We start from the raw sequence: 23,659 nt of genomic DNA on the forward strand, positions 1-23,659 counted from the left end.
TTCCTTAGGGGGATCGAGTAGGACATCTGCTCAGTCCATGGAATGAGAGATGTAAAGCAGAGTGTATAGTAATGGAATGCCTCAGCAGTCCCAGGGGTCAATGGGCATGGGCAATCCTGGGTCTAGGAGCCTCCGATGATCTCAAAGATACTCTCAAAAAGAGGAGCTCTGAGAGTTGCTATACCTGGGGGCCACCTCTCTTGGATTCATTTCAGCTTTGCCCTCCCAAAGTGTGATGATCCTGGATAAAGAGTTAGAACCATGTGCTCAGTGTTTTGTGTTTTTAAAGGGTCTTTAGGAAGGGCTCCTACTCTCTCTCCCTGAGACCCCGCACATCCAACCTCACCATGATGTGGTTCCTTCCTTCTCTCCTTCTTCTTCTTTTCCTTTTCTTCCCTTCCCTCTTCTTCCTGCCACCCCCCCCCTTTTTCTGTCTTTACTTTCTTATTGAAAAATTGCCAAGCATTGAAAATCTGTAGGGGCGGGAGCCTGAGCACACAGATAAAGGACTCCCTTTGCCTGGAAATACCTGGTTGGCACTAACTGCCCTCTCTTCCGCCAAGCTTGGGTCACTGAACTCTTTCTTGGTATCAAATATATTTTCAAAAAACTAAAACAAAGTAAAGCAGGTGGTACTTGAGAGATGAGGAACAAAGTGTGCCTTTCCTGGTTAATGTTTAACTTCAGTAATGACTTCTAAGGTGACTTTCTCTGGATCAAGCTCCCTCTGTGAAGTTTCACCTACATCTTGCTTTTTGCCCCCGTGGGGATCCAGACGTGCCCATCCACACCCAGAGCTGTGAACTAGGAATGTCATTACCAAAATAAAAACCAAGCCCATAGCCAACAAGTCAAATTCCAACTCACAGAGACTGTAGAGGACAGGGTGGGACTGTCCCACAGGGTTTCCAAAGCTGTGATCCTTACAGAGCAGACTGCCACATCTTTCTCCCTTGGAGCCCTGGTGGGTTCAAACTACAACATTTTGGTTAGCAGCGAGCACTTAACGACTAAGCCACCAGGGTTCCACAAGGACTGTCATTAGCCATCAAAAAACATGTATGTGCCCAGTGGCATCACTAGGGTTGGTGTCACTCGGTGCAGTCACTCATGGTGTCACCCACCTCATACACACACCTAGTGGGCGGGCAGGAGACCCTGCCCCCACCAGTGCTGTGCGGCCTGGCCTGCCCCTCCGGCCCCACCTCCCGCGGCTCGCCACAGTTCTTCCCTTTCTCATTGGCCAAGGGGCAGGCCCTTCCCTCCCTCCGTCCAATAGCAGGAGCCATGTCCTGCCCGCACCTGACTGGCTGGTGACAGGTACGAGTTACAGCACTGTTGACAGGTGATACCCTAGTGACGCCACTGCCTTGGGGGCCCCTCCCCTCGCAGCACCGGCCCGCCGCGCAGCTGCCGTTTTGGCGTCACCGTCAGACGGTGTCCACAACCCCCACCGTCCCCTTAGCAACGTCACTGTCTGTGCCTTACCCTGGGACCACTCGGAAACTCATTCTAGTTCGGGCATTCACTGTGCTTCTTTTGTGGAAAAAGTAGTAAGATTCATTTGTTGATTTTTTTTTGTAGTCTAAAGGGCCACTCCTCAGAAGGAAGGTTGGGCAATCCTACTTCGGTAGTGATACTCCCTCGGAAACCCAAGGAGGGGTCGCTATGAGTCGGGGCCGACTCGACGGCACATAACAACAACAACAACAACAAAAGGAAAACAAGAAATTTTCTGAAAAAACTTTGTCTGCTTTTATGTAAAACCCTGGCAAGTAACCCTTCTTCTTACAGCCTATTTTCTTTCTTCCCATTTATCCCATCCACATTTATTAGTTAATACATTAATTCAGATCTATGGAATATATTCACTTGTCTTCATAGCATAGAATCGTTAATCCTGATAAGTTAAAAAAAAGAAAAAAAACCACTGCCATCTAATGGATTCCGACTCACAGTGACCTCCATCCATTGGGTTTACTCACAGAAGTACATTGCCTCGTCTTCCTCCCGTGGAGCAGCTGGTGAGGGTTGGAATGCCAACCTTCTGCTTAGCAGCCAAATGCCTTACCCACTATGCCATCACAGCTTCTTACTGATCCTGATACACTTCCTCAATTCCAGTCTGATTCTTTTCAAAAGGTCTTGAATATGTCTTATCTTGATTACAATGGGATCTTTGAGAGTGACTGCGAATACTTTAAAAAATACATGTTTCTTCTGTAGGATGTGGTATGACCTGGCCCACGGGAGCCCTAGTCTTGGTTTCCCGCCTACTGGCAGCGGGGTTGGAGTCCCTGGTGATGTGAGTGGTTAACAAGCTTCCTTGCTCACTGAAAGGTCGCAGGTTTGAGTCCACGAGAGGTGCGCTGGAAGAAAGCCTGATGATCTATTGTGGAAGAATCAGCCAGTGGGAACCCGGTGGATCACAGCTCTCCTCTGACACACAGGGCTGGCCAGGGGTCAGAAGCAAGCGCACCTGGTTTGGTTCTGGTTTTGCAGCGTGTTGATGGCTTTCTCTTGTTCCCCTGGGTGTGAATCCAGATCCTGGTGTTTCTCAGAGCTTTCCACGGAAGACCTTGCCTTCAGTGACTGGTGTATACCATCTTTGTAACGTTTCTTCTTCAGTGCTCAGAAAACCCCTGCAAATCTGGCAATCTATGCAGGGCACACCCTGTCCTACAGGCAAGATGGAGATGCATGAGTTTGCAGTCAGCAGACCTAGCTTTTCCGCCACTATTGACTGAGACCAAGTTACTTAATCTCTCGGTTTTAGTTTCATCATCTGCAAAATGAGTGCGATAGCACTCACCTTTGAAAGGGGTAGGAATAATATGTGTAAAAATCCCTCCCTGGCACTCTCAGCTAGAGGTAGTGTATCAATGAGGATAAGACTAAGGAAACACTCCAGTCGGAGATATATTATGGGATTTATTGAAAGAATTTGGCTGGTCTGATTGTGGGGCGGTGGAGGTTTGTCTGAAATTCCTAGTGCAGGCCGCCAGGGAGGGTAGCTTGGAACTGTCAGGCATGCGCTGAAGCTGCTGTCCACAGGAGGGATTTCTTCTCATAACCCTCGGCTCTGCTTTCACGGCCTTTCATCCGATGAACTCAGGTCCACCCAGATTATCTAGGATAATCTCCCTTACTTAACGTCAACTAATTACATCAATTATAAACTTGAATCATATCAACAACATACCCTTACAGAAATAACTAGACTAGTATTTGATTGAATGGCTGCGGACTGTAGCCTCACCAAGTTGACATGTGAAACTGACCATCCCAGGCAGTAATCAATATTATTAAAGTTCACGACTTCTCCATGTGATCCTCAGCCTGTATGACCATGAGACCAGAAGGACCAGATGGTGCCCGGCTACCATCATCAACCACTTAGAGGGGGGCCAGTGCAGGAGATCCTGGATAGAGTGGGAGAACAATGTGGAACAAAACTCAAAATCATTTAAAAAAAAAAAAAAAAAGACCAAGTTTGCTGGTCTGATAGAACCTGGTGAGACCCCCAAGACTATGGCCCCTTCAGGTCTGAAACTGAACTCACTCCTGTGGCAGCCAGCCAAACAATAGACAGGCTTATGGAGTGAACATTCACATCAGGTAGATATACTCCTTGGAGTAATCAATCATGGGAGAACAGAGGGCAGTGTTTGCCCAGGGAGATGGATCTGGGGGCAGGAATGCCTGTGAAGGAAGGACCCAGCGAAGAGGCAACTGTGGGAAGGAAGTGGGAAGAGAGCTGTTACATTGTGGGGAATTGCAGTCACTGTCATGAGACAAAATGTGTATGAACTGCTGTGTGGAAAATGAATTTGCTCTGTAAACTTTCCCCCAAATCATAATAAAAATTAAAAAAAAAAAAAAAAAGTTCACCACTTCTCTTTTGGATCACTGGGTGGTGCATGCGGTTAAATGCTCTACTACAAGCCAGAAGACTGGCAGTTCTAATCCACCCAGAGGTCCCTGGCTTGTCTATCTGCTTCCAAAAGCCTATGAAGCAGTTCTACTCTGCATGCATAGGGTGGCCATGACTTGGAATCCGCCAGATGGCCACTAGCAACAACTTCACCTTGACTGACCCATCCCAAGCTGCTTCTTTTCCCACCACTGCTCTCACAAAGATCTCTAACCACTTCCTCCTCTCCAAATGCAGTGGCTTCATCTAAGTCTTCCTTCTCTTTTAAATCTTCAGAATTCATTACTGACACTACTGACTTCCCCTGTCTCTTTCCCCATTTCTCCTTTAGTTTGGGGTTCTCCCCTACCAGTCTGTGGGTTCCTTTAAGTCAGGGACAACATCTCATTCATCTTATTGCACCAGCTCATGCAATAAGGCCCAGCACACGGATGGCCCCTTCCTTCTTCTGAGTCTGTCTTAGTCTGGAAGTTCTGCTGAAATCTGTCCACTATGGGCGACCCTGCTGGTATTTGAAATACTAGTGGCATAGCCTCCAGTTTCACAGCAACACGCAAGCCACCATAATATGATAAACTGGCAGATAAGTAGTGAAGCACATGAAAAGTGCTCAATGAATGTTGATCAAATTAATGAGTTAGAGAATGAGTGCTACTCCGCTTTCTTTTCCTTCCTTACCAAGCAGGCCATCCTTCTCCACTCATCTTTCCCCACTTCCTCCATTTATAAGTTTTCCCAGGTTCAGACTCTGACCTTTTATTTTTCCTTTTGTTATGTTCTTTATTAGAAGCCAAGGCAGAAAGATTATCCAACCACTTGGTGGGGGTGGGAGTGGGGGTGGTAAGAGCATGCCAGGCAGAGGATGTGGGATGTGTGATCACTCTGAAGAACAAAAGATCTGGATGTGTTTCAGGAGCTGAAGAAAGGCCTGTGTGATTGGGACACAGTAACTAAGGGAAAGAGAGTGAATGATGAGATAGTGTGTTAGGTAGAATAGGCTATGTTTAGCTGCAGTAAGAAAAAACTTCCAAATCTCACAACTGAAACTCATTTCTCATTCAAGAAAAGTCCACTGTTGATTGGAGCCAACTTCTCAGACAGCTCTCTTCCATGTGTTATAGTCTAACAATTCACCCTGCTTCTGAGGTTGTTCTGAGGCTTTAAGTCCGAGTTCAAAGTGCCAGGCCCTAGGGTCTGTGTGAAAGCCCCTCGACCTTGGGCTTCAGCTCTGTCTCTTGCTCCTGGCCCACTGAAGCCAGAGGCATCTCTTCACTCAGGCAGCTAGCTACTGGCTGCTGAGGCTAACAAGCCCAAGGTTGACAAGTAAAATGGCACAGTCCTGATGTAACTGAACCACACGGCTGGCCAGTAATTAAAGTCCATTGTAAGTCTCAAGGTCGGCAGAGCATGGCAGGCTGCTGAACAATGACAAGGCTACATGCTGGGTCCAAGCATGACATAGGCTAGAGACCATTCCCAAGTAGCATTCATTCTCCTTACATACAGGAAGCAGACCACATCTGAAAGGCAGCTACTCAGCTGCTTGTGGTAGATCCCACCATGGAGTTGATTGACAGTCTCATCATGGAGAACAACTACCACCAGCTGCCCAGCCACTCAACAAGGCCCAGCCAAGTTGACATACAGCTTTAACTACCACAGGTATAAAAGTGGAATCTCTCATATGCCTGGAAGGAAAGGAAATGGAAACAGCACTAATGGCTAATACAGGTAGATAGAGCACAGGTCATAGAGGGCCTCGAGGTCAGAGTACAATATTAGGTTTCACCTTAAATGCAGTAAGAGTCATTTGATGAGTTTACACAGGAGACTAAAATGATTTGACTTGCATTTTAACCAGATCCTTCTGGTTGTCCTACAGATAATGAGTTAAGGGTCAAGTTAGGAGGGAAGATGAGTGAAAAATGGTCAGGGCAAGTTCAGTGAGAGAGATGCAGTTCACTCAATCAAGGGTGTAGCAGAAGAAATAAAGTTGGCAGAGTTGATACATATTTTGGATAGTCTGTCCTGGAGGAAGTGCAGCCGGAGTGCTCCTTGGAGGCGAGAATGGCCAGAGTTTGTCTCACCTGTACTTTGGTCATGTTGTCAGAAGGGACCATTCCCTGGAGAAGGATGTCATGCTTGGTAAGGTGGAGGGGCGACAAAAGAGGGGAAGGCCCTCAACGAGATAGATTGACACGGTGGCAGTGCTGATGGCCTCAAGTATAACAAGAATCATGGAGCTGGCTCAGGACCAGGTGGTATTTCGTTCTGCTGTGCATAGGGTCACTATGAGTCAGAGACGACTCGACGGCACCTAACAACAACAACAACAAATATCTTTCTGGTATTCTTTGCTTTCAGCCAAGATCCATCTGACATCAGCAATGATATCCCTCATTCCACGTCCTCTTCTTGAATCTGGCTTGAATTTCTGGCAGTTCCCTGTCAACGTACTTCTATAATTGTTTTTGAATTATCTTCAGCAAAATTTTACTTGCATGTGATACTAATGATATTTTTCAATAATTTCCACATTCTGTTGGATCACCTTTCTTTGGAATGGGCACAAACACATTATGATTCTATACTCTTCTTTTATATAAAGGATATAAAGTACACTACCTTAAGCGTACAGCTCAAAGGCACACAAACACAGCCCTGGGTGGCTCAGCTCCGGGTAGACGTTTCCAGGATTCTAGAAACATCCCTTAGCTATTCCCAGGAATCTACCTCAATTTATTTTTTCCATTCTTCTGTTTTCAGGTTTTGCCATTATAAATAATGCTACTATCATTCTTTCATACATCCTTCGATGGACATTTGCTCTTATTTCTCTCTGTTCATTTGTTTTTTGAAATCGATGCCGGTCTAGGTAGGCTAGTGTGAAGCATTGGTATTGTTTTTCTCAGTAGTTTTTCAATCTCCCCAGGCGCACCCACTGGGTGGTCATCACCATGACCCACTACCAGCCCACACTGATTGCAAACGGGAAATAGAGACAGAGGAGCTCAGGGCCAGGGTGTCACGTCATCCAGCTTGTTGGATGCTTTGCTCAGCACACAGATTGAATAAGGTGAAAGGATACAGCCCGAGCACAGCACTGGGCCGCATCCCATGTGCCCTCTCTTTGGGTCCTACTCTCATTCAACTTGATTTTCCAAGGAGATGGGGCAGTGGTGGGAGGAGAGTTCCATGTGGGAGGCCCATTTTATCACACTGGCTCTGTGGGTGGAAATATAAGGAAGTAATCCCAATGGGACTCTCCCAAACAGGAAGTTGAACAGAAGGGCCTTTGTTCCTTTTGCCAACAGGCAGGTCCCGGCAGGAGGCCTGATTGTGTGTCCTGAGAACAACCTCAGAGCACATTCCCAAAAGGGAGGGAGAGGAAAGTGGGAGGGAAAACCTTCCTCATTGCTCTGCATCATCCTATGTGGACCCAGAACTACATGGGCCACTCTATGTCGGAGGTGTATCTAATTTCACGATTGTTCCTGAGATGACCTTAGGAAGACGGGGAGCACTCAGTGATTACAGTGAGGAAGGCTTCAGGGCAAAGGCCTGCAGTCAGCGAAGCAGCTCCTTAAAACCGCCCTGCAAGCCTGGAACTGAACTCACCCCTCGTGGTTCAACTTTCAGCCCAATGATACATAGATTGATAGATGATAGATAGGTGGGGGAAACAATAAATAAATAAGTAAAACACAAATACTGAACAGTGCACACAAATTTTAAAAACAACAACTCACAGTCGTTGAGTTGATTCTTACTCACAGTGCACACAAATGTTATGTTATGTGCCATCGAGTTGGACCCGACCCACAGTGACCCCTCCTTGGGTTTCCGAGGCGGTATCACTATGGAAGTAGATTGCCCAACCTTTCTTCTGAGGAGTGGCTGGTGGGTTTGAACCGCCAACCTTCTGGTTAGTAGTCAAATGCCTTAGACACTATGGTACCAGAGCTCCTTGCACACAAATATTGGGGGGCAAAAGGATTACAGCCGAGAAGGCCCTATGGGGCAGTTCCATATAGTCACATGGGATCATCCTGAGTTGAAATAGACTCTATAGCAACTAACAACAGAAAAATCAACATTAACAATAACAATAAAAAAACACAGACAGACCTACAAGGTAAACAATACCATCACGGGGTACGCACTCATTAGAACAATCACCCACACAGATCAGAAGGGCAGCATTTGATCAGGAATAAAGCTCAGGAGCCAGGAAGGGACAGAAAAGAAGGGCAAAGGGAAAAGGTAACTGTGATGGTTATGTTTGTGTGTCAGCTTGGCTGGGCCTGGTTGAGAGGATGGGCAGCTGGTGGTAGTTATTCCCCATGATGAGACTGGTGATCAACTCCATGGTGGAATCTACCACAAGCAGCTGAGTAGCTGCCTTTGGGTATGTGGTCTGCTTCCTGTATATAAGCAGAAGCTTTGAGAATGGTCTCTAGCCTATGGCACGCTTGGACCCTGCATGTAGCCGTGTCATTGCTCAGCAGCCTGCCATGCTCTGCTGACCTGGGGACTTACAATGGACTTAAGTTAATGGCCTGTCATGTGGTTTGGTAACATTGGGACTATGCCTTTTTACTTGTCAACCCTGGGGCTTCTCAGCCTCAGCAGCCAGCAGCTGTCTGAGTGAAGAAAAGCCTCTTGCTCCAGTGGGCCGGGAGCAGGAGGTGGAGCTGAAGCCCAAGGTTGAGGGGCTTTCACCCAGCCCCTAGAGCCTGGCACTCTGAACTTGGACTTAAAGCCTCCAAATTGTAAGACTAAACTCCTGTTAGTTGAGGCCATCCCATTTGTGGTATATTTCTTGTCAGAGCAGCACTAGGTAACCACAGCAGTAACCACAGGGAGGAAGTGGGAAGAGTGCTGTTCCATTGAAGGGATTGCAATCAATGTCACAAAACAAAACGTGTATGAATTGTTGAATGGAAAACCAATTTACTCTGTAACTTTCATCCAAATCACAATTAAAAACAAACAAACAAAAATCCATCTCTTTCAGGTAGTTAGCCAGAAGTGAGAAGGTGGGAAAAGAATTATTGTCCAGATGCTTTTAAGACACTTCAAAAAGGAGCTCTGGTGGCACAGTGGTTAAAGCATTCAGCTGCTAGCCAAGAGGTTGGTGGTTCAAACAGACCAGATGCTCTGTGGGAGAAAGATAAGGCAGTGTATGTCCATGAAGATTCACAGCTTTGGAAACCCTATGGGGCAGTTCTATTCTGTCCTAAGGGGTGGCTGTGAGTTGGAATCAACTCGAAAGCAGGGAGTTTGGTGTTTTGGTTTTTGAGACACTTGAAGTCCCTGGGTGCTGCAAACGATTTACAAGATCAGCTACTAACTGAAAGATGGAAGGTTTGAGCCTGGCCCGAGGTGCCTGGTGGTCTTCTGAAAATCAGTTCTAGTCTGACACATGGGGGTCACCACGGGTCAGGATCAACTCCACAGAAGCCGCTCTGAAACACTTAGAAAATTTCAGAATGGCTTGGGGTCGCCAATGGCATCCCATCAAATCTCCTGTGGTCTAGAGGGAAGGAGGGAGGGGGAGAAAAGCCACCCCCTTCAGGCCTCCAGGGAAGGGCCCAGAGCACCCTCCCTTTTGTCACAATGGGCCCTGGGCTTAAGGCTGTGAGCCCCTAAGGGCATGTGCCTGCTGACTGCAGTTTGGGTGGTTATGATCCTTGAGTCAACAGTCTATGTTCAGAGAGAGAACAGACTTTCTCAGGACGTGAGTATCTCCCAGTGCCAGACTCAGGGCTGGGCCACATGGGGCAGAGACATAGGAAAGTCACGTGCTTCATTCCCAAGGAGGGCAAATAACAAAACTATCATGAGATTAAACACATTGAACAGACATGACTCGTGAGACAGAATCATTAAAGCAACTGTACTGCTGCCTTTCACAGCCCTGGACTAAATTCAGGGCTGGCGCCTGACTTTCCTGGTCACTTTCACAGATGTAAACACCCCTGGCCACAGTTTCAGTTCAGAACTTGAAACAGGCCATCCAGTGTAAATTTCAAAACCAAAAAGAAACTTCCAGCTTCATTCCAAGGTGGCACTTCCTGCCTCCCTGGCTCGGGGCTAGATGTCTGCAGTGGGGAAGGCTGGGGTGCTTGCTCACCTTGGTCTTCTACAAACCAGGGACCCGCGGAACGGGCACACCTGTGCTCTCAGTGAGTGGCTTCATGGCACCTCACTATTTCCTAAGGTGGACTATGCCCGTGACAACAGGACAGTGAAAAGGAACAGAATGGGAAAAGTCCAAGTCTCTTAAAACCTCAAATGCCCCCCTTTGACTGTAACCCAGAGGGCAGTAAGTATCTATCTTCTTTAAGCCACTGAATTAGTTATTGGGTCTCTGTGGACAGTCTAGCTTTATCCTATCCAATACAGAAATGGACACCTAGAACTTGGTGCTTCTGGAAAGGGGTGTGTGTGTGTGTGTGTGTGTGTGTGAACAGTAGGAGGCAAGGATATTATATTTTATATATATATAATGATAGTGCAGGTTGGAGAGCAGCTGGTGGCTATGCTGGAGCCATAGCCCAGTGGGCATTTGGGGTAACTCAGACGGCAGGCCACAGGCCTCGGACTACCCAGTTGGAAAGGGCCGGCCCTTCAGTGTGTGTTGCCTGAAGCAGCCACTGTCAGTGCCACACCCATAACCCCACACCCGGGCCACTTCAGTGTCCACGGCCCAGCTACCGGGTACGAGAATCATTTCCCTTCTTGGTTCTGGTCTGTGCTGCAGATAAGCTCTATCGGGCTCAAAGAAAGCCGAGTTAGTCTGGACCAGGACCGGAGGTTTGTTTGCCTGCTGGATCAAGTTGCTGAGAAGGAAAGTGCGGGGCCTAAGAGCATAGGCTTTGGAGTCAGAGCCTTGGTTCGAAGCCTCCTTTCTCCACGAGGGATGGCACTCGAGCAAGTTCTAAAACTCTCAGAGCGCAAGCCTCGGCAGGGTAAGGTGGGGATGCTAAGAGCACGGCCCTCGGAGGGCGGCTGTGAGAACTGGAGGAAGGGGTCCAGGTAAAGTGCTCCATGCAACACTTGGTACAGGCATTGGTGTGTGTCCTCAATTCATGTTCGACTTCAAGGACCCCTACTGGACACCTTAGGAGAAAAGCCCCAGCAATCTGCCCCTGTAAAGATTACAGCCTAGGAAACCCTATGCTATGACTCGCTATGAGTATGGCACACACCAAAAAGACACCTAAAACCCAAACCCATTGCTGGCCAGTCAAATTCGGACTCACGGTGACCCTGCATATAGGACAGAGTAGAACTGCCCCAGAGCATTACACATCTTTACAGAAACCATCTGTCGCATCTTTTTCCTGGAGAGTGGCTGGCGGGTTCCAACCGCGCTGACCTTTCGGTTAGCAGTGTGGAACGCTAACCACTGCGCCACCAGGGGTGGTGGTGGTGGTGTTATGTGCCGTGGATCCGACTCATAGCGACCCCTCCTTGGCTTTCCGAGGCAGTATCACTACGGAAATAGATTGCCCCATCTTCCTTCCGAGGAGTGGCTGGTGGGTTTGAACCACCAGCCTTCTGGTTAGCAGTCACGTGCCTTAGCCACTATGCTACCAGAGCTCCACCAGGGGTTGTTGGGTTGTTGTTATGTGCCTTCTAGTGCTTTAGGCACTACTCTACCAGAGCCCTTAGTGATTGTGGGCCAGAATTGGCAGGCGCATGCATGCAGGCGCCACCTGGTGGTAAGAGGCAGTTTTCCATTGCATGGAGGTGAAGGGCCTTACTTGACCTACAGATAGGATTGGACATGTAGCTTTCTTTTCCATGTCTTTGGAGTAACCATATATAGATCCCAATTGATTCCAGTGTAGTGTGAAGAGTGGGAAACGTCCTTCTGACCCCCAGCAAGGCTCATGGCTGTGAAAGCTAGTAAAAAGTGACAGTAAAACTTTCCCTTTATGGACTACTGCCACCTAGTGGCTGCATTTCACACTTGCAGGCAAACGTGAGCGTTTTAGTTGCTGTTGTTAGTGCTGTCGAGTCCGCCCAACTCATAGAGACCCCTCCTTGGGTTGCAGAGGCAGTATCACTACGCAAGTAGGTTGCCCTTCCGAGGAGCGTTTTAGAGTGACCTGAAAACATTGCAGATAGTGAGAGGAACCCCACCATTTCTGTTATCAATGAACGTGCTTCTGTAGCCTTCGGGTTTGTCTGGAGAAGTTGCTTACGATTTTCTCCTTCAGACTCCTGGCACCTTTTCATCCTTCACTGATAAGTTCTGGAATTGCTCTGGCTTTTACCAAATCATCTTGTCTCTTGGACTTCTCTCTCAAGTCCAGAAAAATACAATTACATAGGCCCTCCAGTGAGAGGGGAAAGGAAAAGCATCCTAAGACCAAATGGGTTTTCACTCAATGGCCCTATTTAAAGGACAAGGAGAGGCAAGGGCAGAAGCAGTATTTGCCCTTGGAGCAGCTGTGTCCCCAGGCTCCCAAGGCTAAAAAAAACAAAAACAAACAAAAAAACCACTGCCATTGAGTAGATTCCAACTCATAGCGCCCCCCATTGGGTTTCCAGGGCGGTAATTCTTTACAGAAGTAGATTGCCCAGTCTTCCTTCTGAGGAGTGGCTTGTGGGTTTGAACCGCTAACCTTCTGGTTAGTACTCAGATGCCTTAGGCACTGTGCTATCATAGCTCCTTTCCCAATGCCAAGTGAGAGCTAAAAATACTTCCCCACTTCTGGGTAAAACTAGCCTAGCCAACCTCACTTTCATTTGTTCTTATATGCACAAATAAACCAAAACCCATTGCCACTGAGGCAATTCCAACTCATAGCAACCCCTGTTAAGTTTCAGAGACGGTAAATCTTTGAGGAAGTAGATTGTCTTCCTTCTGCAGAGTGGGTGGTGGGTTTGAACCTCCCACCTTCTGATTAGCAGTCAATTCCCTTAGGCACTGCACCACCAGAGCTCCTTATATGCAAAAGCAGGTTCTGGTATTTTACATACTTTGTCCTGGTATCAGCTCTTCCTCCCCTTTCCTCTGTCACAGACCCTGGCAACGGGGTGGCGTATGACCCAGCGGGGCTGTGTTTGTTGCTTACAGTCAAGGAATCTAATAAGCCCAGGTGGTAACTGTATCACATGAAACCATAGTCCTACAATCCTGATTCTTCCACTGCCACAGAGTCCCCAGTTCCATCATAAGAAGCCTACATTTGCTGCCTAGGACTAGCATTAAGCGTCCAGAGAAATGTTCAGTCCCGGAATCCCTGATGGCCGCCAGCTGTGACTGGTTCACAAGAGCCACTTATTAACTAGGGCTTTGGCGCCACACCTCTAGGTCATCCTAGACTTCTAATTACCGTAGTCTTTGTTCTCTGCCAAATATTAAATATCCAGGAATTTTGTGAGCTAGCTTATTAAACTACTGGTATCTTGAAACCAGCCATTGTCGGAGTATTTACACCATGGAAATTGGCAAACATCTATAATGACTAATGGAAAGAATGACCCTGGCTTCATCTGCCAGAAATGATCCTGTGGCATTTTGGGCCTTTGTCCATTTGAGCTCTTTCTCCATGAGTTCCCAATTACAGGTTACAGTATGCCTCTGATGGCCCCTTAGAGCTTGTTCATCCCTCAGTTAACCTTTTGCTTAGCAGCTGGGGCTGCTGTCAGCCAGAGGCAGAATGGTTTCCTAGAGGGAAGAGAGTTGGGAAGTAAAGAAATACCATGTGCAGCTTTGTAAAGCTGCTCCTTCAACACTGCTCTTTCTCTTCTCCTGCAGCCAATGAGGTAGGCCATGTCAGTGCCTCAAGGCCTTTTCTTAATTTTCTGTGAAGTTGCTCCCAAGAACTCTCTGGAGTAGGTCAGGACATGAAGTAATCAAATTTTCCACTACACTGGTGGTTCTCAACTCTGGCTGGGACCCTGGGAGCTGTTAAAAGGTTCCCGTGCTCTTTCTCACCCATATCTGACTCCATTTAGACCAAATAAATCAGAGTGTCTCAAGGGGAGGCCCCAGCACCAGTAGTTTAAAAACCACCCCTGGGGATTTTAATGTGCAATGCAGCCAGGATTAGGAACCACTGCACCAGACAGAGATACTCAGATACCATGCTTGTTCCCTAGGACAGGCACCTGGACACTTCCAAAACATACTAATGCCTGGGCCCCAACCTGGACCAATTTAATCCAAATTCTCAAGCTCTCCAGGTGAGTCTAACATGGAGTTAGACCTGAGAAGTGCTGCTCTAGTCCAATAAGAATCACCTCGTATTGTATGTGTCATCTCAAATGACACAACTGTGTCACCAAATAAACTCACCGAGACTGGTTATACGATGTGTATCAGATAGTCACATCATTAAAGTTGTTGAGCCTTAATTTTGCTGACTCCACACAATAAAAACATGTTTCAGTGATCAAATTCATCCCTTGATCTTATCCTGAAATTAAAGTCTAAACATATATAGATCTTCTCCTCCCTTATTCATTTCCTTCTTAATCTGTATAGTCCCAGCCACAGAGACTTCACTCAGGAGTCTGAGTAGAGCCTTATCATACCCACAACATGGTGAATTGATGTGTTGGGTAGTTTAAAACAAACAAATAAAAGAAAATATTCAAAACACACTAGAACCACTAGAGACCATAGCTACAGCTTATAAACCATCCATTGATTGCCCAGTTTTCAATTGTAAGTGACATGCCAAGAACTTATTCATTTCTTAGACTTTAGACGAGTGGTTCACAAAGTGAGGTCCCTGGACCACCACCACTACCAACATCTCCAGGGAAATTGTTAGAAAATTCTAGAACTGTAACAGATCTACTGAATCAGAAACCCTGGGGAGAGGACCAGATGTTAAAATTTTGCCTGGAGATGATTCAGGCATTACACCTGGGTGTGCAAACAGTTAATACCACGGGCTGCTAACCGAAAGGTTAGAGGTCCACCTTCGGTGATGGACTTCTGAAAAATCAAATGCCGTGGAGCACAGTTCTAGTCTGACACACATGAAGCCACCATGAGTCAGAATCGCTTGATGGCAACTGGTTAGTTGGTTCCAAGTGATTCTGATGCTGCTTAAGTTTGAGAACCAGGGCTATTCAGAGTCACACTGCTGCTACCATCTGTCGTGGATTGAATTGTGTCCCCCCAAAATACGTGTCAATTTCGCTGGGTCATGATTCTCAGTGGTTTGGAAGTTATGCAATGATGTAATTTGGCAGTTATGTAAGATATAGTCATTCTCCGTAATGTGATCTGATGTGATCAACCAATCAGCTGTAAGGAGATCAGGGTGGGATGCACCATCAGTCACAGCCCTGAGTAAGGGGAGTTTCCCTGAGGTGTGGCCTGTGTAGGGAGAGAGAAGCCAGCAGAGGAGGGACCTGACTACCACCAAGAAATGCTAGCTGGGAGTGGAGCATGTCTTTCAGACCTGTGATCTCTGAGCTGAGAACCTCCTAGACTCAGGGGAGGATTGATGCTGAGACACATGGAGATCTCCAAGGGATGCTAGCCCCCAGATGTTGAAAGGAGACAAGGACCTTCCTCCAGAGCCGACAAAGAGAGAGACAGTCTTCCCCTAGAGATGGCGCCCTGGACTTGGACTTCCAGCCTCCTAAACTGTGAGAGGGGAGCTCTGGTAGCATAATGCCTAAGGCACTTGACTGCTAACCAGAAGGCTGGTGATTCAAACCCACCAGCCACTCCTCGGAAGGAAGATGGGGCAATCTACTTCTGTAGTGATACTGCCTTGGAAACCCAAGGAGGGGTTGCCATGAGTCAGATCCGACTTGATGGCACATAACAACAACAACAACAAAATGTGAGAGAATACACTTCTGTTTGTTAAAGCCACCCACTTGTGGTTTTTGTTATAACAGCACTAGAAGACTAAGACACCATCTGAAGACCACAGCAGAGACAATTACATAAGCAGGTGGGCAGAAGAAAAAAAAAAGAGAGAGACTGGTGATTCTCCTTCTCTAGACACCAGACCCATTTTCATTGTTTAGAGTCCAACATTTGTGAATCTAAAACAGTTTGGTGAATTCTCTCATCAAGGTTAGCTGTGACAGAGTTCACTACATCTTAGCAGAATAAAAAAGTCTACACCATGGGTTCTTCTTTGTCCGGGAGAAAACAAGTCCCTGCTTGGGCAACAAGGATTCCAACGTTTGAAAATACCAGTGTGGTATCACTAGACATTTCCTGAGGCCCTCCTTCTTCCTTAGTGCCATCTTGAACATTTAAAACATTCTGAAATCTTTTTTAGTTTTCCTTCTGTTCCTATAAGGAACACTGGTGGTGCAGTGCCTAAGGCATTTGACTGCTAGCCAGAGGTTGGTGGTTCAATCCACCAGCCACTCCATGGAAGGAAAATAAGGCAATCTACTTCTGTAGAGATTTACCACCTTGGAAACCCAATGGGTGTTGCTATGAGTTGGAATTGACTCAAAGGTGGTGGGTTTGGTTCCTATGTTTCTTTAGTAATCTGATTGTGGGCTTTGTGTAGAGAGGGGTATGGCCACCATCCTCATGTGGACAAAACAAACCAAATCACTGCCACTGAGTTGATCTGAACTAATGAAACCCAAGGAGGGGTTGCTATGAGTCGGGGCCGACTCGACGGCAAATAACAACAACAACAACAGGACAGACTAGAACTGTGTTATAGGGTTTCCAAGACTGTAAATCTTAACAGACGCAGAGTGCCTCATTTTTTTTTCCCCATGGAGCAGCTGGTGGGTTTGAACCATCGACCTTTTGGTTAGCAGCTGAATATCTTAACCATAGTGCCACCAGAGCTTCTTCATGTGGGCAAGGACCTCCACCATTAAAATGAGCAATGCTCCAAAGTAACCTCGTGACTTCATGTGTCCACAACCACAGCCTTGCCACTGATGAAAAGTAGGGGAGATGAGGTTGCGGTAGCATACACTGGCCTCATCTTCTCACTGATGGTCCGCATCATGGAGCAAAAGCCTGCATACCTGCACTCTGGCCACTAGGGGGTTAATGCCTCATTGGCAAGAAGAGCATCCTTGTGGAAGAGCCACCTGAGGTAAGCATCTGGCTTAGCTTCTAGAGCTTGTGTAGCCCGAAAGTTAACTTCTACCCTGACTACACCAGATTCCATGTGTCACTCCCCTCTACCGCTTTAGGACCCTTGCTTGTCACAGCCTGTGTTCCCAGAAACCCAGCCCACCTGATCCTGGTCTTGCGTGCCTTGAATCACCTGGCTCTGCCTGGCATCCTCAGATGTTTCTGTGATGACTGGGAAGAAGTCTGAACTTCGAATCCACAGTCCATGACAGCTCCACTGCCCCTGGCTCCACGGGTCCCCCCACCCCCCCAGGAGAGCAAGTCTTCGTTATTAGCTAGGGAGCTGGTGGCTACATGTTGATGTCCGAACTTCTTTTTATTCCTTTCCAAGGCTGTAGATACATAGCCTTCTTGGTCCTTCCTTGTCCTGGAGTCTTACTCTGGTTCTTTTCTTCTTCTTCTTCTTTTCTGACACAGCTTTATTGTGATATAATTTACACACAATTGATAAAAACTTACCCACTTCAATTGTACCATTCAATGATTTATAGTAATTTGAAAGAGTTGTGCAACTATCACAATTTAATTTTTGCACATTTTTCATCACCCCATTTGCAGTCACTTCTGGCTCCTTTTTGGCAACAAGGACATCTGGGCCATCTTGTTTCACCATCTCCTTGGAGAGATGACCCCCCAAAAAAAGACCTAAAGGAATTCATTGAAATGAAGAAATTTCTTTGTATCTTCCACCAAAATACCCATACCCCCTCCCTAGACTTGGGTTACCAGCCTTGGCCTTGATCTACTGGAGCACCCCTCATGGGAAGTACAACACAGGGGGAGGCCTTGGGAGCTCATCTAGCCCTCATGCATGTAAACAAGCCTGCTGGAACTCAGAGCTGAAGCTGTGGTTATGCGTTTCTGGGGAAAAGCAGTTAAGAACAAGGCCTCTTGAGTCAGAGTGCCCAGGTTCCAATCCACAGGTGCCATTTATGAGCTGTGTGGCATGAAACAAGCCATGCAATGGCCCAGAGCCTGTTTCCTTACATGTCAAATGGAAATCAAAATAGCACAGCTGGTGGAGTTGTGATGGAAATAAATCACACTCAGGAAAAAGCATTATCCAAGTGCCTGGCTCATGACTTGTAACATCAATGTTACTCTTACTAAAGTCTGATCAGATTTTCAAAGGGGGTCCATGAGCCCGAAAACATTCAGAACTCTCACTACATAGAAGTTGGAAGGTGCCAACCATGATAGTGTGCCACAGAGGGGAGAGGGCGGTCACCCAGAGCAAGAAGATACGGTTGGGAAACCCCAGGAGAAAGGAATGGAAGTCACATAAGTGAGGAGAGACAAGGAGGCAGCAGGAAGGAGTTATGTCAGGAAAGAGAAGTGCAGATGGAGCGCATCCAGTCGTTAAGTCGACTCCATGAGCACCTCTCAGTGGCTCCAGGTTAAGAGCAAGCGGTTGAGATAGGGGATAAAGCCAGCTGGAGTGTGATGGCAGGGGTGTGGGTGTGGGGCCGAGGAAGAAGGGAAACCTGGAGAAAACGTTGGGAGGAACCTTCCTGATGACCCTGTGATCTCAGGACGCCCTCTATTCTTCACAGAAGAGCCAAATGTAGGTGCTGGGAACTCAGGGCTAAAGAGCCACACGCAGGGCTGGAGTTATGGCTGAGCCTGGTGTCTTGCCCAACCATCACTTTGGCTTCTGAGTTTATGTCCTCATCAGAAGGTACGCGTATCATTTCTTTGGGCCTTGTGGAAGGCATCTGGAAATATTGCCAAAGGGGCTCTGGGGCCAGCTGGTCCCAGTGGTGTTCTACCAGCGGGTATGAGTTCTCTGTTCCCGTGTGTGTGGGCACTCTGTCTTGCAGGAAGCAGATGCTGCTACCCAGGGGTAGAGGACATGGCGGCTGGCCTCCCCCACAGCCAGACAAGTAGGTGTCACTTATAAAAACACAACACACATTGGGTTTTAATGAGAAAATAATTGTATACTTGCATTGAATGCCTCACAATCACTATAAAACCAAAGCAGGATAATAACATTTAAGTGGTTAACATACACAGGAAAGCCAGATACAGAGTGTAATTTTCAAACACAGTATTGCTGCTTTTTTCCCTCCTCCAAAAAAAGAAAATTATATAGATAGATAGATAGATAGATAGATAGATGTACATATCTATCTATCTATCTATAATTTGGGTAAAGAGTAACAGAAGATCAAAATTGGCAGCTCACTGAATGCTTAAAATTCAGCAAATTGATTCTGTAACTAAAACTGGATATATTCACCATCTCTAACATGTATGCTATTTTTCCCCAATACATAGTTTAATTAAATCCATTCTTTAGTTGGAAAAATTATCTTCAAAGAGTCAACACTGCTTTAGTGTTGTTATTTTATATATATGTGTGTGTGTGTGTGTGTATACGTGGACAATGACCTATATACTGCTTATATATTGTTGCCTGGGGCGGGCAGCATGCAGGAGTATGAAGAGGCAGGGAGATTGCATTGTGTTATCCAAGAACACAGCCCGGCCTCCTGCCACTGACAGACCCTGTTCCCAAGATTTCTGGATGAGAAAGCCAAGGCGTGTCAGTAGGTCATCACCTCCAGGAAAGTGACATCTATAAACACTGCAGAGTGGAATACTTTCAGTTAAGTTTTAACATCTACGGAATCTAAACATTCGTTATAGTTGAGATTAACAAGCTTGCGTGCTCTTGGGGGTGGGGACGAGCATCAGAGGCCAAGTGTTTCCCAGGCCTCTGTCCCTCCATAGATCTGGAATAAGTCTCCTCTAGGCTCTGTTCCATCTTCACGAAGTTACCAGGGTTCATCTGGGATCCCAGAGCCTAGCACAATGCTATGTACAAAGCGGTGGCCGAATGTTTCCTGAAGGAGTAAAAAACTCAAGAGCGCAGAGAAAAGCTGGCTCTTCCCCGGGAACTGTAATTTACATTTTGATAGGATCTTAAGTGAGTGGGGCAAGGGAACCACTAGCAGGGATCCGGAAGGCAGCACGAGGATGAGCTGGTCAAGATGCAGTGCGCCACAGGGAGGCCAGTGTGACGGTTCCTGATCTGTGCATGGAGGGTGGACCGGCGACCCACCCAACGTTCTACACTATTCCTTAAGTAAGGAGTGCTTCTGCTTCAGTCAAAGTCAAAAATCAATTTGCCTGCCTTTAAAGCTATTCAGTTCATTGTGTGACCTCCTAAACGTTCCTTTCAGCTGCAAATTCTTTTCTCCAATGTGTGTTTAATGTGAGTAGTCATTTCTGGCAAAAACAAGAAAACTTAAGGTAAGTCAAGAGAACTACTTCCTCTCATGAAAAATGAGGAAATTAGCCCCCATCCTCTCCACGATCTCTACCAGACCCTGGAGTCCAGAAAACATGAAGCACTTTTTCTTTTTTGAGCAACCCCTAGAACTACACTGTTCTTAGCCACCCTGGGGCTGTGCCCTGGGGCACCCACGCTGCTGCCTCCTCCCTGTGCCCACCTTGGGAACACCCCTTTGTGGCTGGGTTCTCAGCCCAGGCCTGTAGGACTGCTAGCTGGAGGTCCTCAGGCAGAGACACCTCCCAGGACTTCTAATCTAACCCAGATCTCAGGCTCCTGGAGAATGCCAGCCTTCTCCATTGGAAAGTGGATTCCTCACAGTTGGGGATCTTAACCGTTCTGAGTTCTTTCTGGACAGCACAGTTTGTCGAATTTCATTCAGAGTGTTCAGAGAATGAGCCACACAGAGAAGGTACCAACTGCCCATGGGCTACGGTGGGTTATCATTTGTAGAATTTGTCTTCAAATTAGAGATTCCCTTGGCGGTTTCCAAGGATCCTTGTACGTTATTAGACAGTTCCATTCTTACTGTGTGCCCACCGTTTGTCTGTGAATAAACTTGCCCCCAAATTCAACACGAGTCTAATAAAAGAGGCAAACACAATGTGCATAACATCACGTACACATTTTGTGGAAATGCTACTTGTCAGAGTAATCTGTTAGAGCGCATGACAAACAGTATGAAAACAAAAATGAATTCTAGTGAGGTCTGACTGAATTATTGCTTTTTTTTTAAAAAAACAAAACGAAACAAAACAAAAAACATAGTTTAAAGCAAAGGAGGAAAAAGAAAAAGGGCTGGTGAATTTTTCTGTCGTGGCCAGAACTGAAAATTTTTCTCATTCAGAAATTTAGGGCACTTAGCTGCTGACTGCCCTGATGGTATTGCTTTAAATGACAGACAGTAATGCTGGTGTCCACTAGACAATACTGAGCATGAATACAAAGCATGACAATAAATATGATACTTTCCTATGTGTCAAGTTACAAAACCGCTCAAAACTTTGCAATTGGGACTCATGCAAATTCAATGTAATACTACAAATACTGCATCAGCTTGGTGCCTTTACGCTCCTTTTCATAAAAAAGGAATTCTCATTCACTCCTCAAGCTGCCAAACAGCTCTGGAAGAAATAACTGTACATCCATGTCCTGTGATCATTCTGGAATTTTAACTTTCACATGTACTTTCACTCGTGAACATGCGTACTTTACACAAACACACAGAGTTGCACACCCATAAGCATGTACACAACCACGCACACCCCATCCTTAGGACTGGCAGCTGATTCCAAGCCTGCACTTAGATTTCTCTTCTATGTGTTTCCCTATCATCCTGAAAAACAGTGGATGCTCAGCAAAAATAACGTCTCCTCATTTCCCTACTCCTTCTTCCTCTCTCGCTACCTTCATGACCTTTCTTTCAATTTTCCTTTCTGACTGCTCCAAAGTCACCCGACATTCTTCCTACTTTCTGTAAGGCCTGCTTTATTATATAAAATATAGTTATAAACACCTTTTTATTTCTTGTCATCTATCCCTCTAAGGCAGAGTTCACCTTTTTTTCAACTATTGCCACTCTAAAAATAACCCTACCATCTTGAACCGAGTGGTCCAGTGGGTACAGATTTTGTACATGTATATATTCCCCATCCCCGTCATAAAAATAGTTGTTGCTCACAAAAGACAGCTTTAGTCTGAAGAAACATAAGTATGAAAATGTGTTCTCACAAATGGAAGACCAGTCAATACTATAAGTAGACAAGACCCTAAAGCTAAAATAACCCATTTGGTTTGGCTTTTCCCCCTTGCTCAAGCTCCCAGCATAGAATAGATTGTGTTTACAACGTGAAGAAATATTGTCTTAAAAACATGGATTTTATGTATTGCAATCATTAACTGCTCCCGATTAAAAACAATTAAATGGAAGAGAAAAGGAATCATAATGGCCTCTTCTGAGCGAATATGGACAGAACCATCACTCATTTTATGCCTGCTGGAGTAAACGGAGTTAACCCGACATCTCCGGTGCACCAAGTGTTGCCTAGGAAACAAGCAGAGAGTGGCCTGTGACAGGTAGACCAACCGGCCCAGGTCCTTCTGCTCCCAAGGGCCCATCACCACCACTCCCTCTTCCTCTCACTCAGTGAGGCTGGTTCCAGTTCACCAGCACTCACCATGACGATTTCCTTGTAACTTCTTTGTCCTTTTTGAGCAATTGGATTGGTCCAAATCCTGACGATTCTTTGAGTCACAAAAGAAACAAACAAAAAGTCCTTTCTCTTTTGACTCCTGGGTGTCAGGTTTGATAAGTGGCCTTCCTTTCCACCATATTCATTTTCCATCATTGTCTATTGCAGCTTTTGGTCTATGTAGGATTGCTGAATTTGGTTGCACTTTAATAAATACTCCATTAAAATGCTTTGATTGCTTAATTGCTTGGTTTCTTGGCAATCCCAAGCACCAAAGAAGCTTCCTGGGTTGAAGGAAGTTCATTCGTTGTCCTCCTCCTCCTGGTTGGCATAGATGCCTGCCTCCCAGCGCAAAGCCAGCGCGCTCTTCCTTCGATTCACCCGTGTGGCCTCAAGGACCTGAAGGGAGAGGAAAAGACATGTAGAGTTCACGGCATGTTGATATGTACATGAACCAACTCCCGCTGTTTCTTTCCCCCTTTCCCCCTCAACAGCATCACATGATAGGGGAAAGTAATGAAGTGTCTGGGGCTGCTGGGAGGTAGGGGAGGCACCAGAGAAAAAGGTGAGTCTGGCTGTGTATTAATCTCATAGTTAAAATTCATTTAATTTTCATGAGCTGCTCTACAGGTTTCTTTAAACTAGACTTTACTCCGCACCAAGTGTTTTAGGTAACAGAACAGATACCATAGATCCCTGCTTCCCAAGAGATCTTCCTACGATGACGGAAATGTTCTGTGTCTGGGTTCTTCAATATGGTGGCCACTAGCTACATGTGGCTTTCAAACCCTTGAAATACAGCGAACGCAGCTGAGAAATGAAATATTTGATTTTATTTAACTTTAGTTTATTTAAAGGTAAATAGTTTTATATGTGAGTGACTATCCCATGGGACAGCACAGCTGGGGACTGACTGGTCTGTTCATAAAGAAACAGACCAGAAAATTCCAAACATTGGGACCAGGGAGGTTTCAAGCCATCAAACCTCGTGAACCCACATAAGCTCTGATCACATTTACATCATAAAAGTCAAGTCTGTTGTTGTTGCTATGTGTCATCAAGTAGGACCGACTCACAGTGACCCCTCCTTGGGTTTCCAAGGTGATATCACTGTGGAAGTAGATTGC

The 23,659-nt window shown here is 46.3% G+C and overlaps 1 protein-coding gene across 1 annotated transcript in view; it reads right to left on the reverse strand.

Moving 5' to 3' along the window:
• Nucleotides 1-22,832: 22,832 nt before the first annotated feature.
• PALM2AKAP2 (PALM2 and AKAP2 fusion) overlaps nucleotides 22,833-23,659 on the reverse strand; it is a 312,433-nt gene continuing 311,606 nt past the window's right edge. The window contains exon 10 of the mRNA XM_042780386.1: nucleotides 22,833-22,931. Coding sequence (XP_042636320.1) covers nucleotides 22,833-22,931 — 99 coding nt within the window. The remainder of the gene's footprint in view (nucleotides 22,932-23,659) is intronic.

The sequence above is a fragment of the Orycteropus afer genome, unplaced genomic scaffold (assembly GCF_000298275.1).
Source record: "Orycteropus afer afer isolate SDZICR_OR568_19922 unplaced genomic scaffold, OryAfe1.0 scaffold00037, whole genome shotgun sequence".
Lineage (NCBI taxonomy): Eukaryota > Metazoa > Chordata > Mammalia > Tubulidentata > Orycteropodidae > Orycteropus > Orycteropus afer.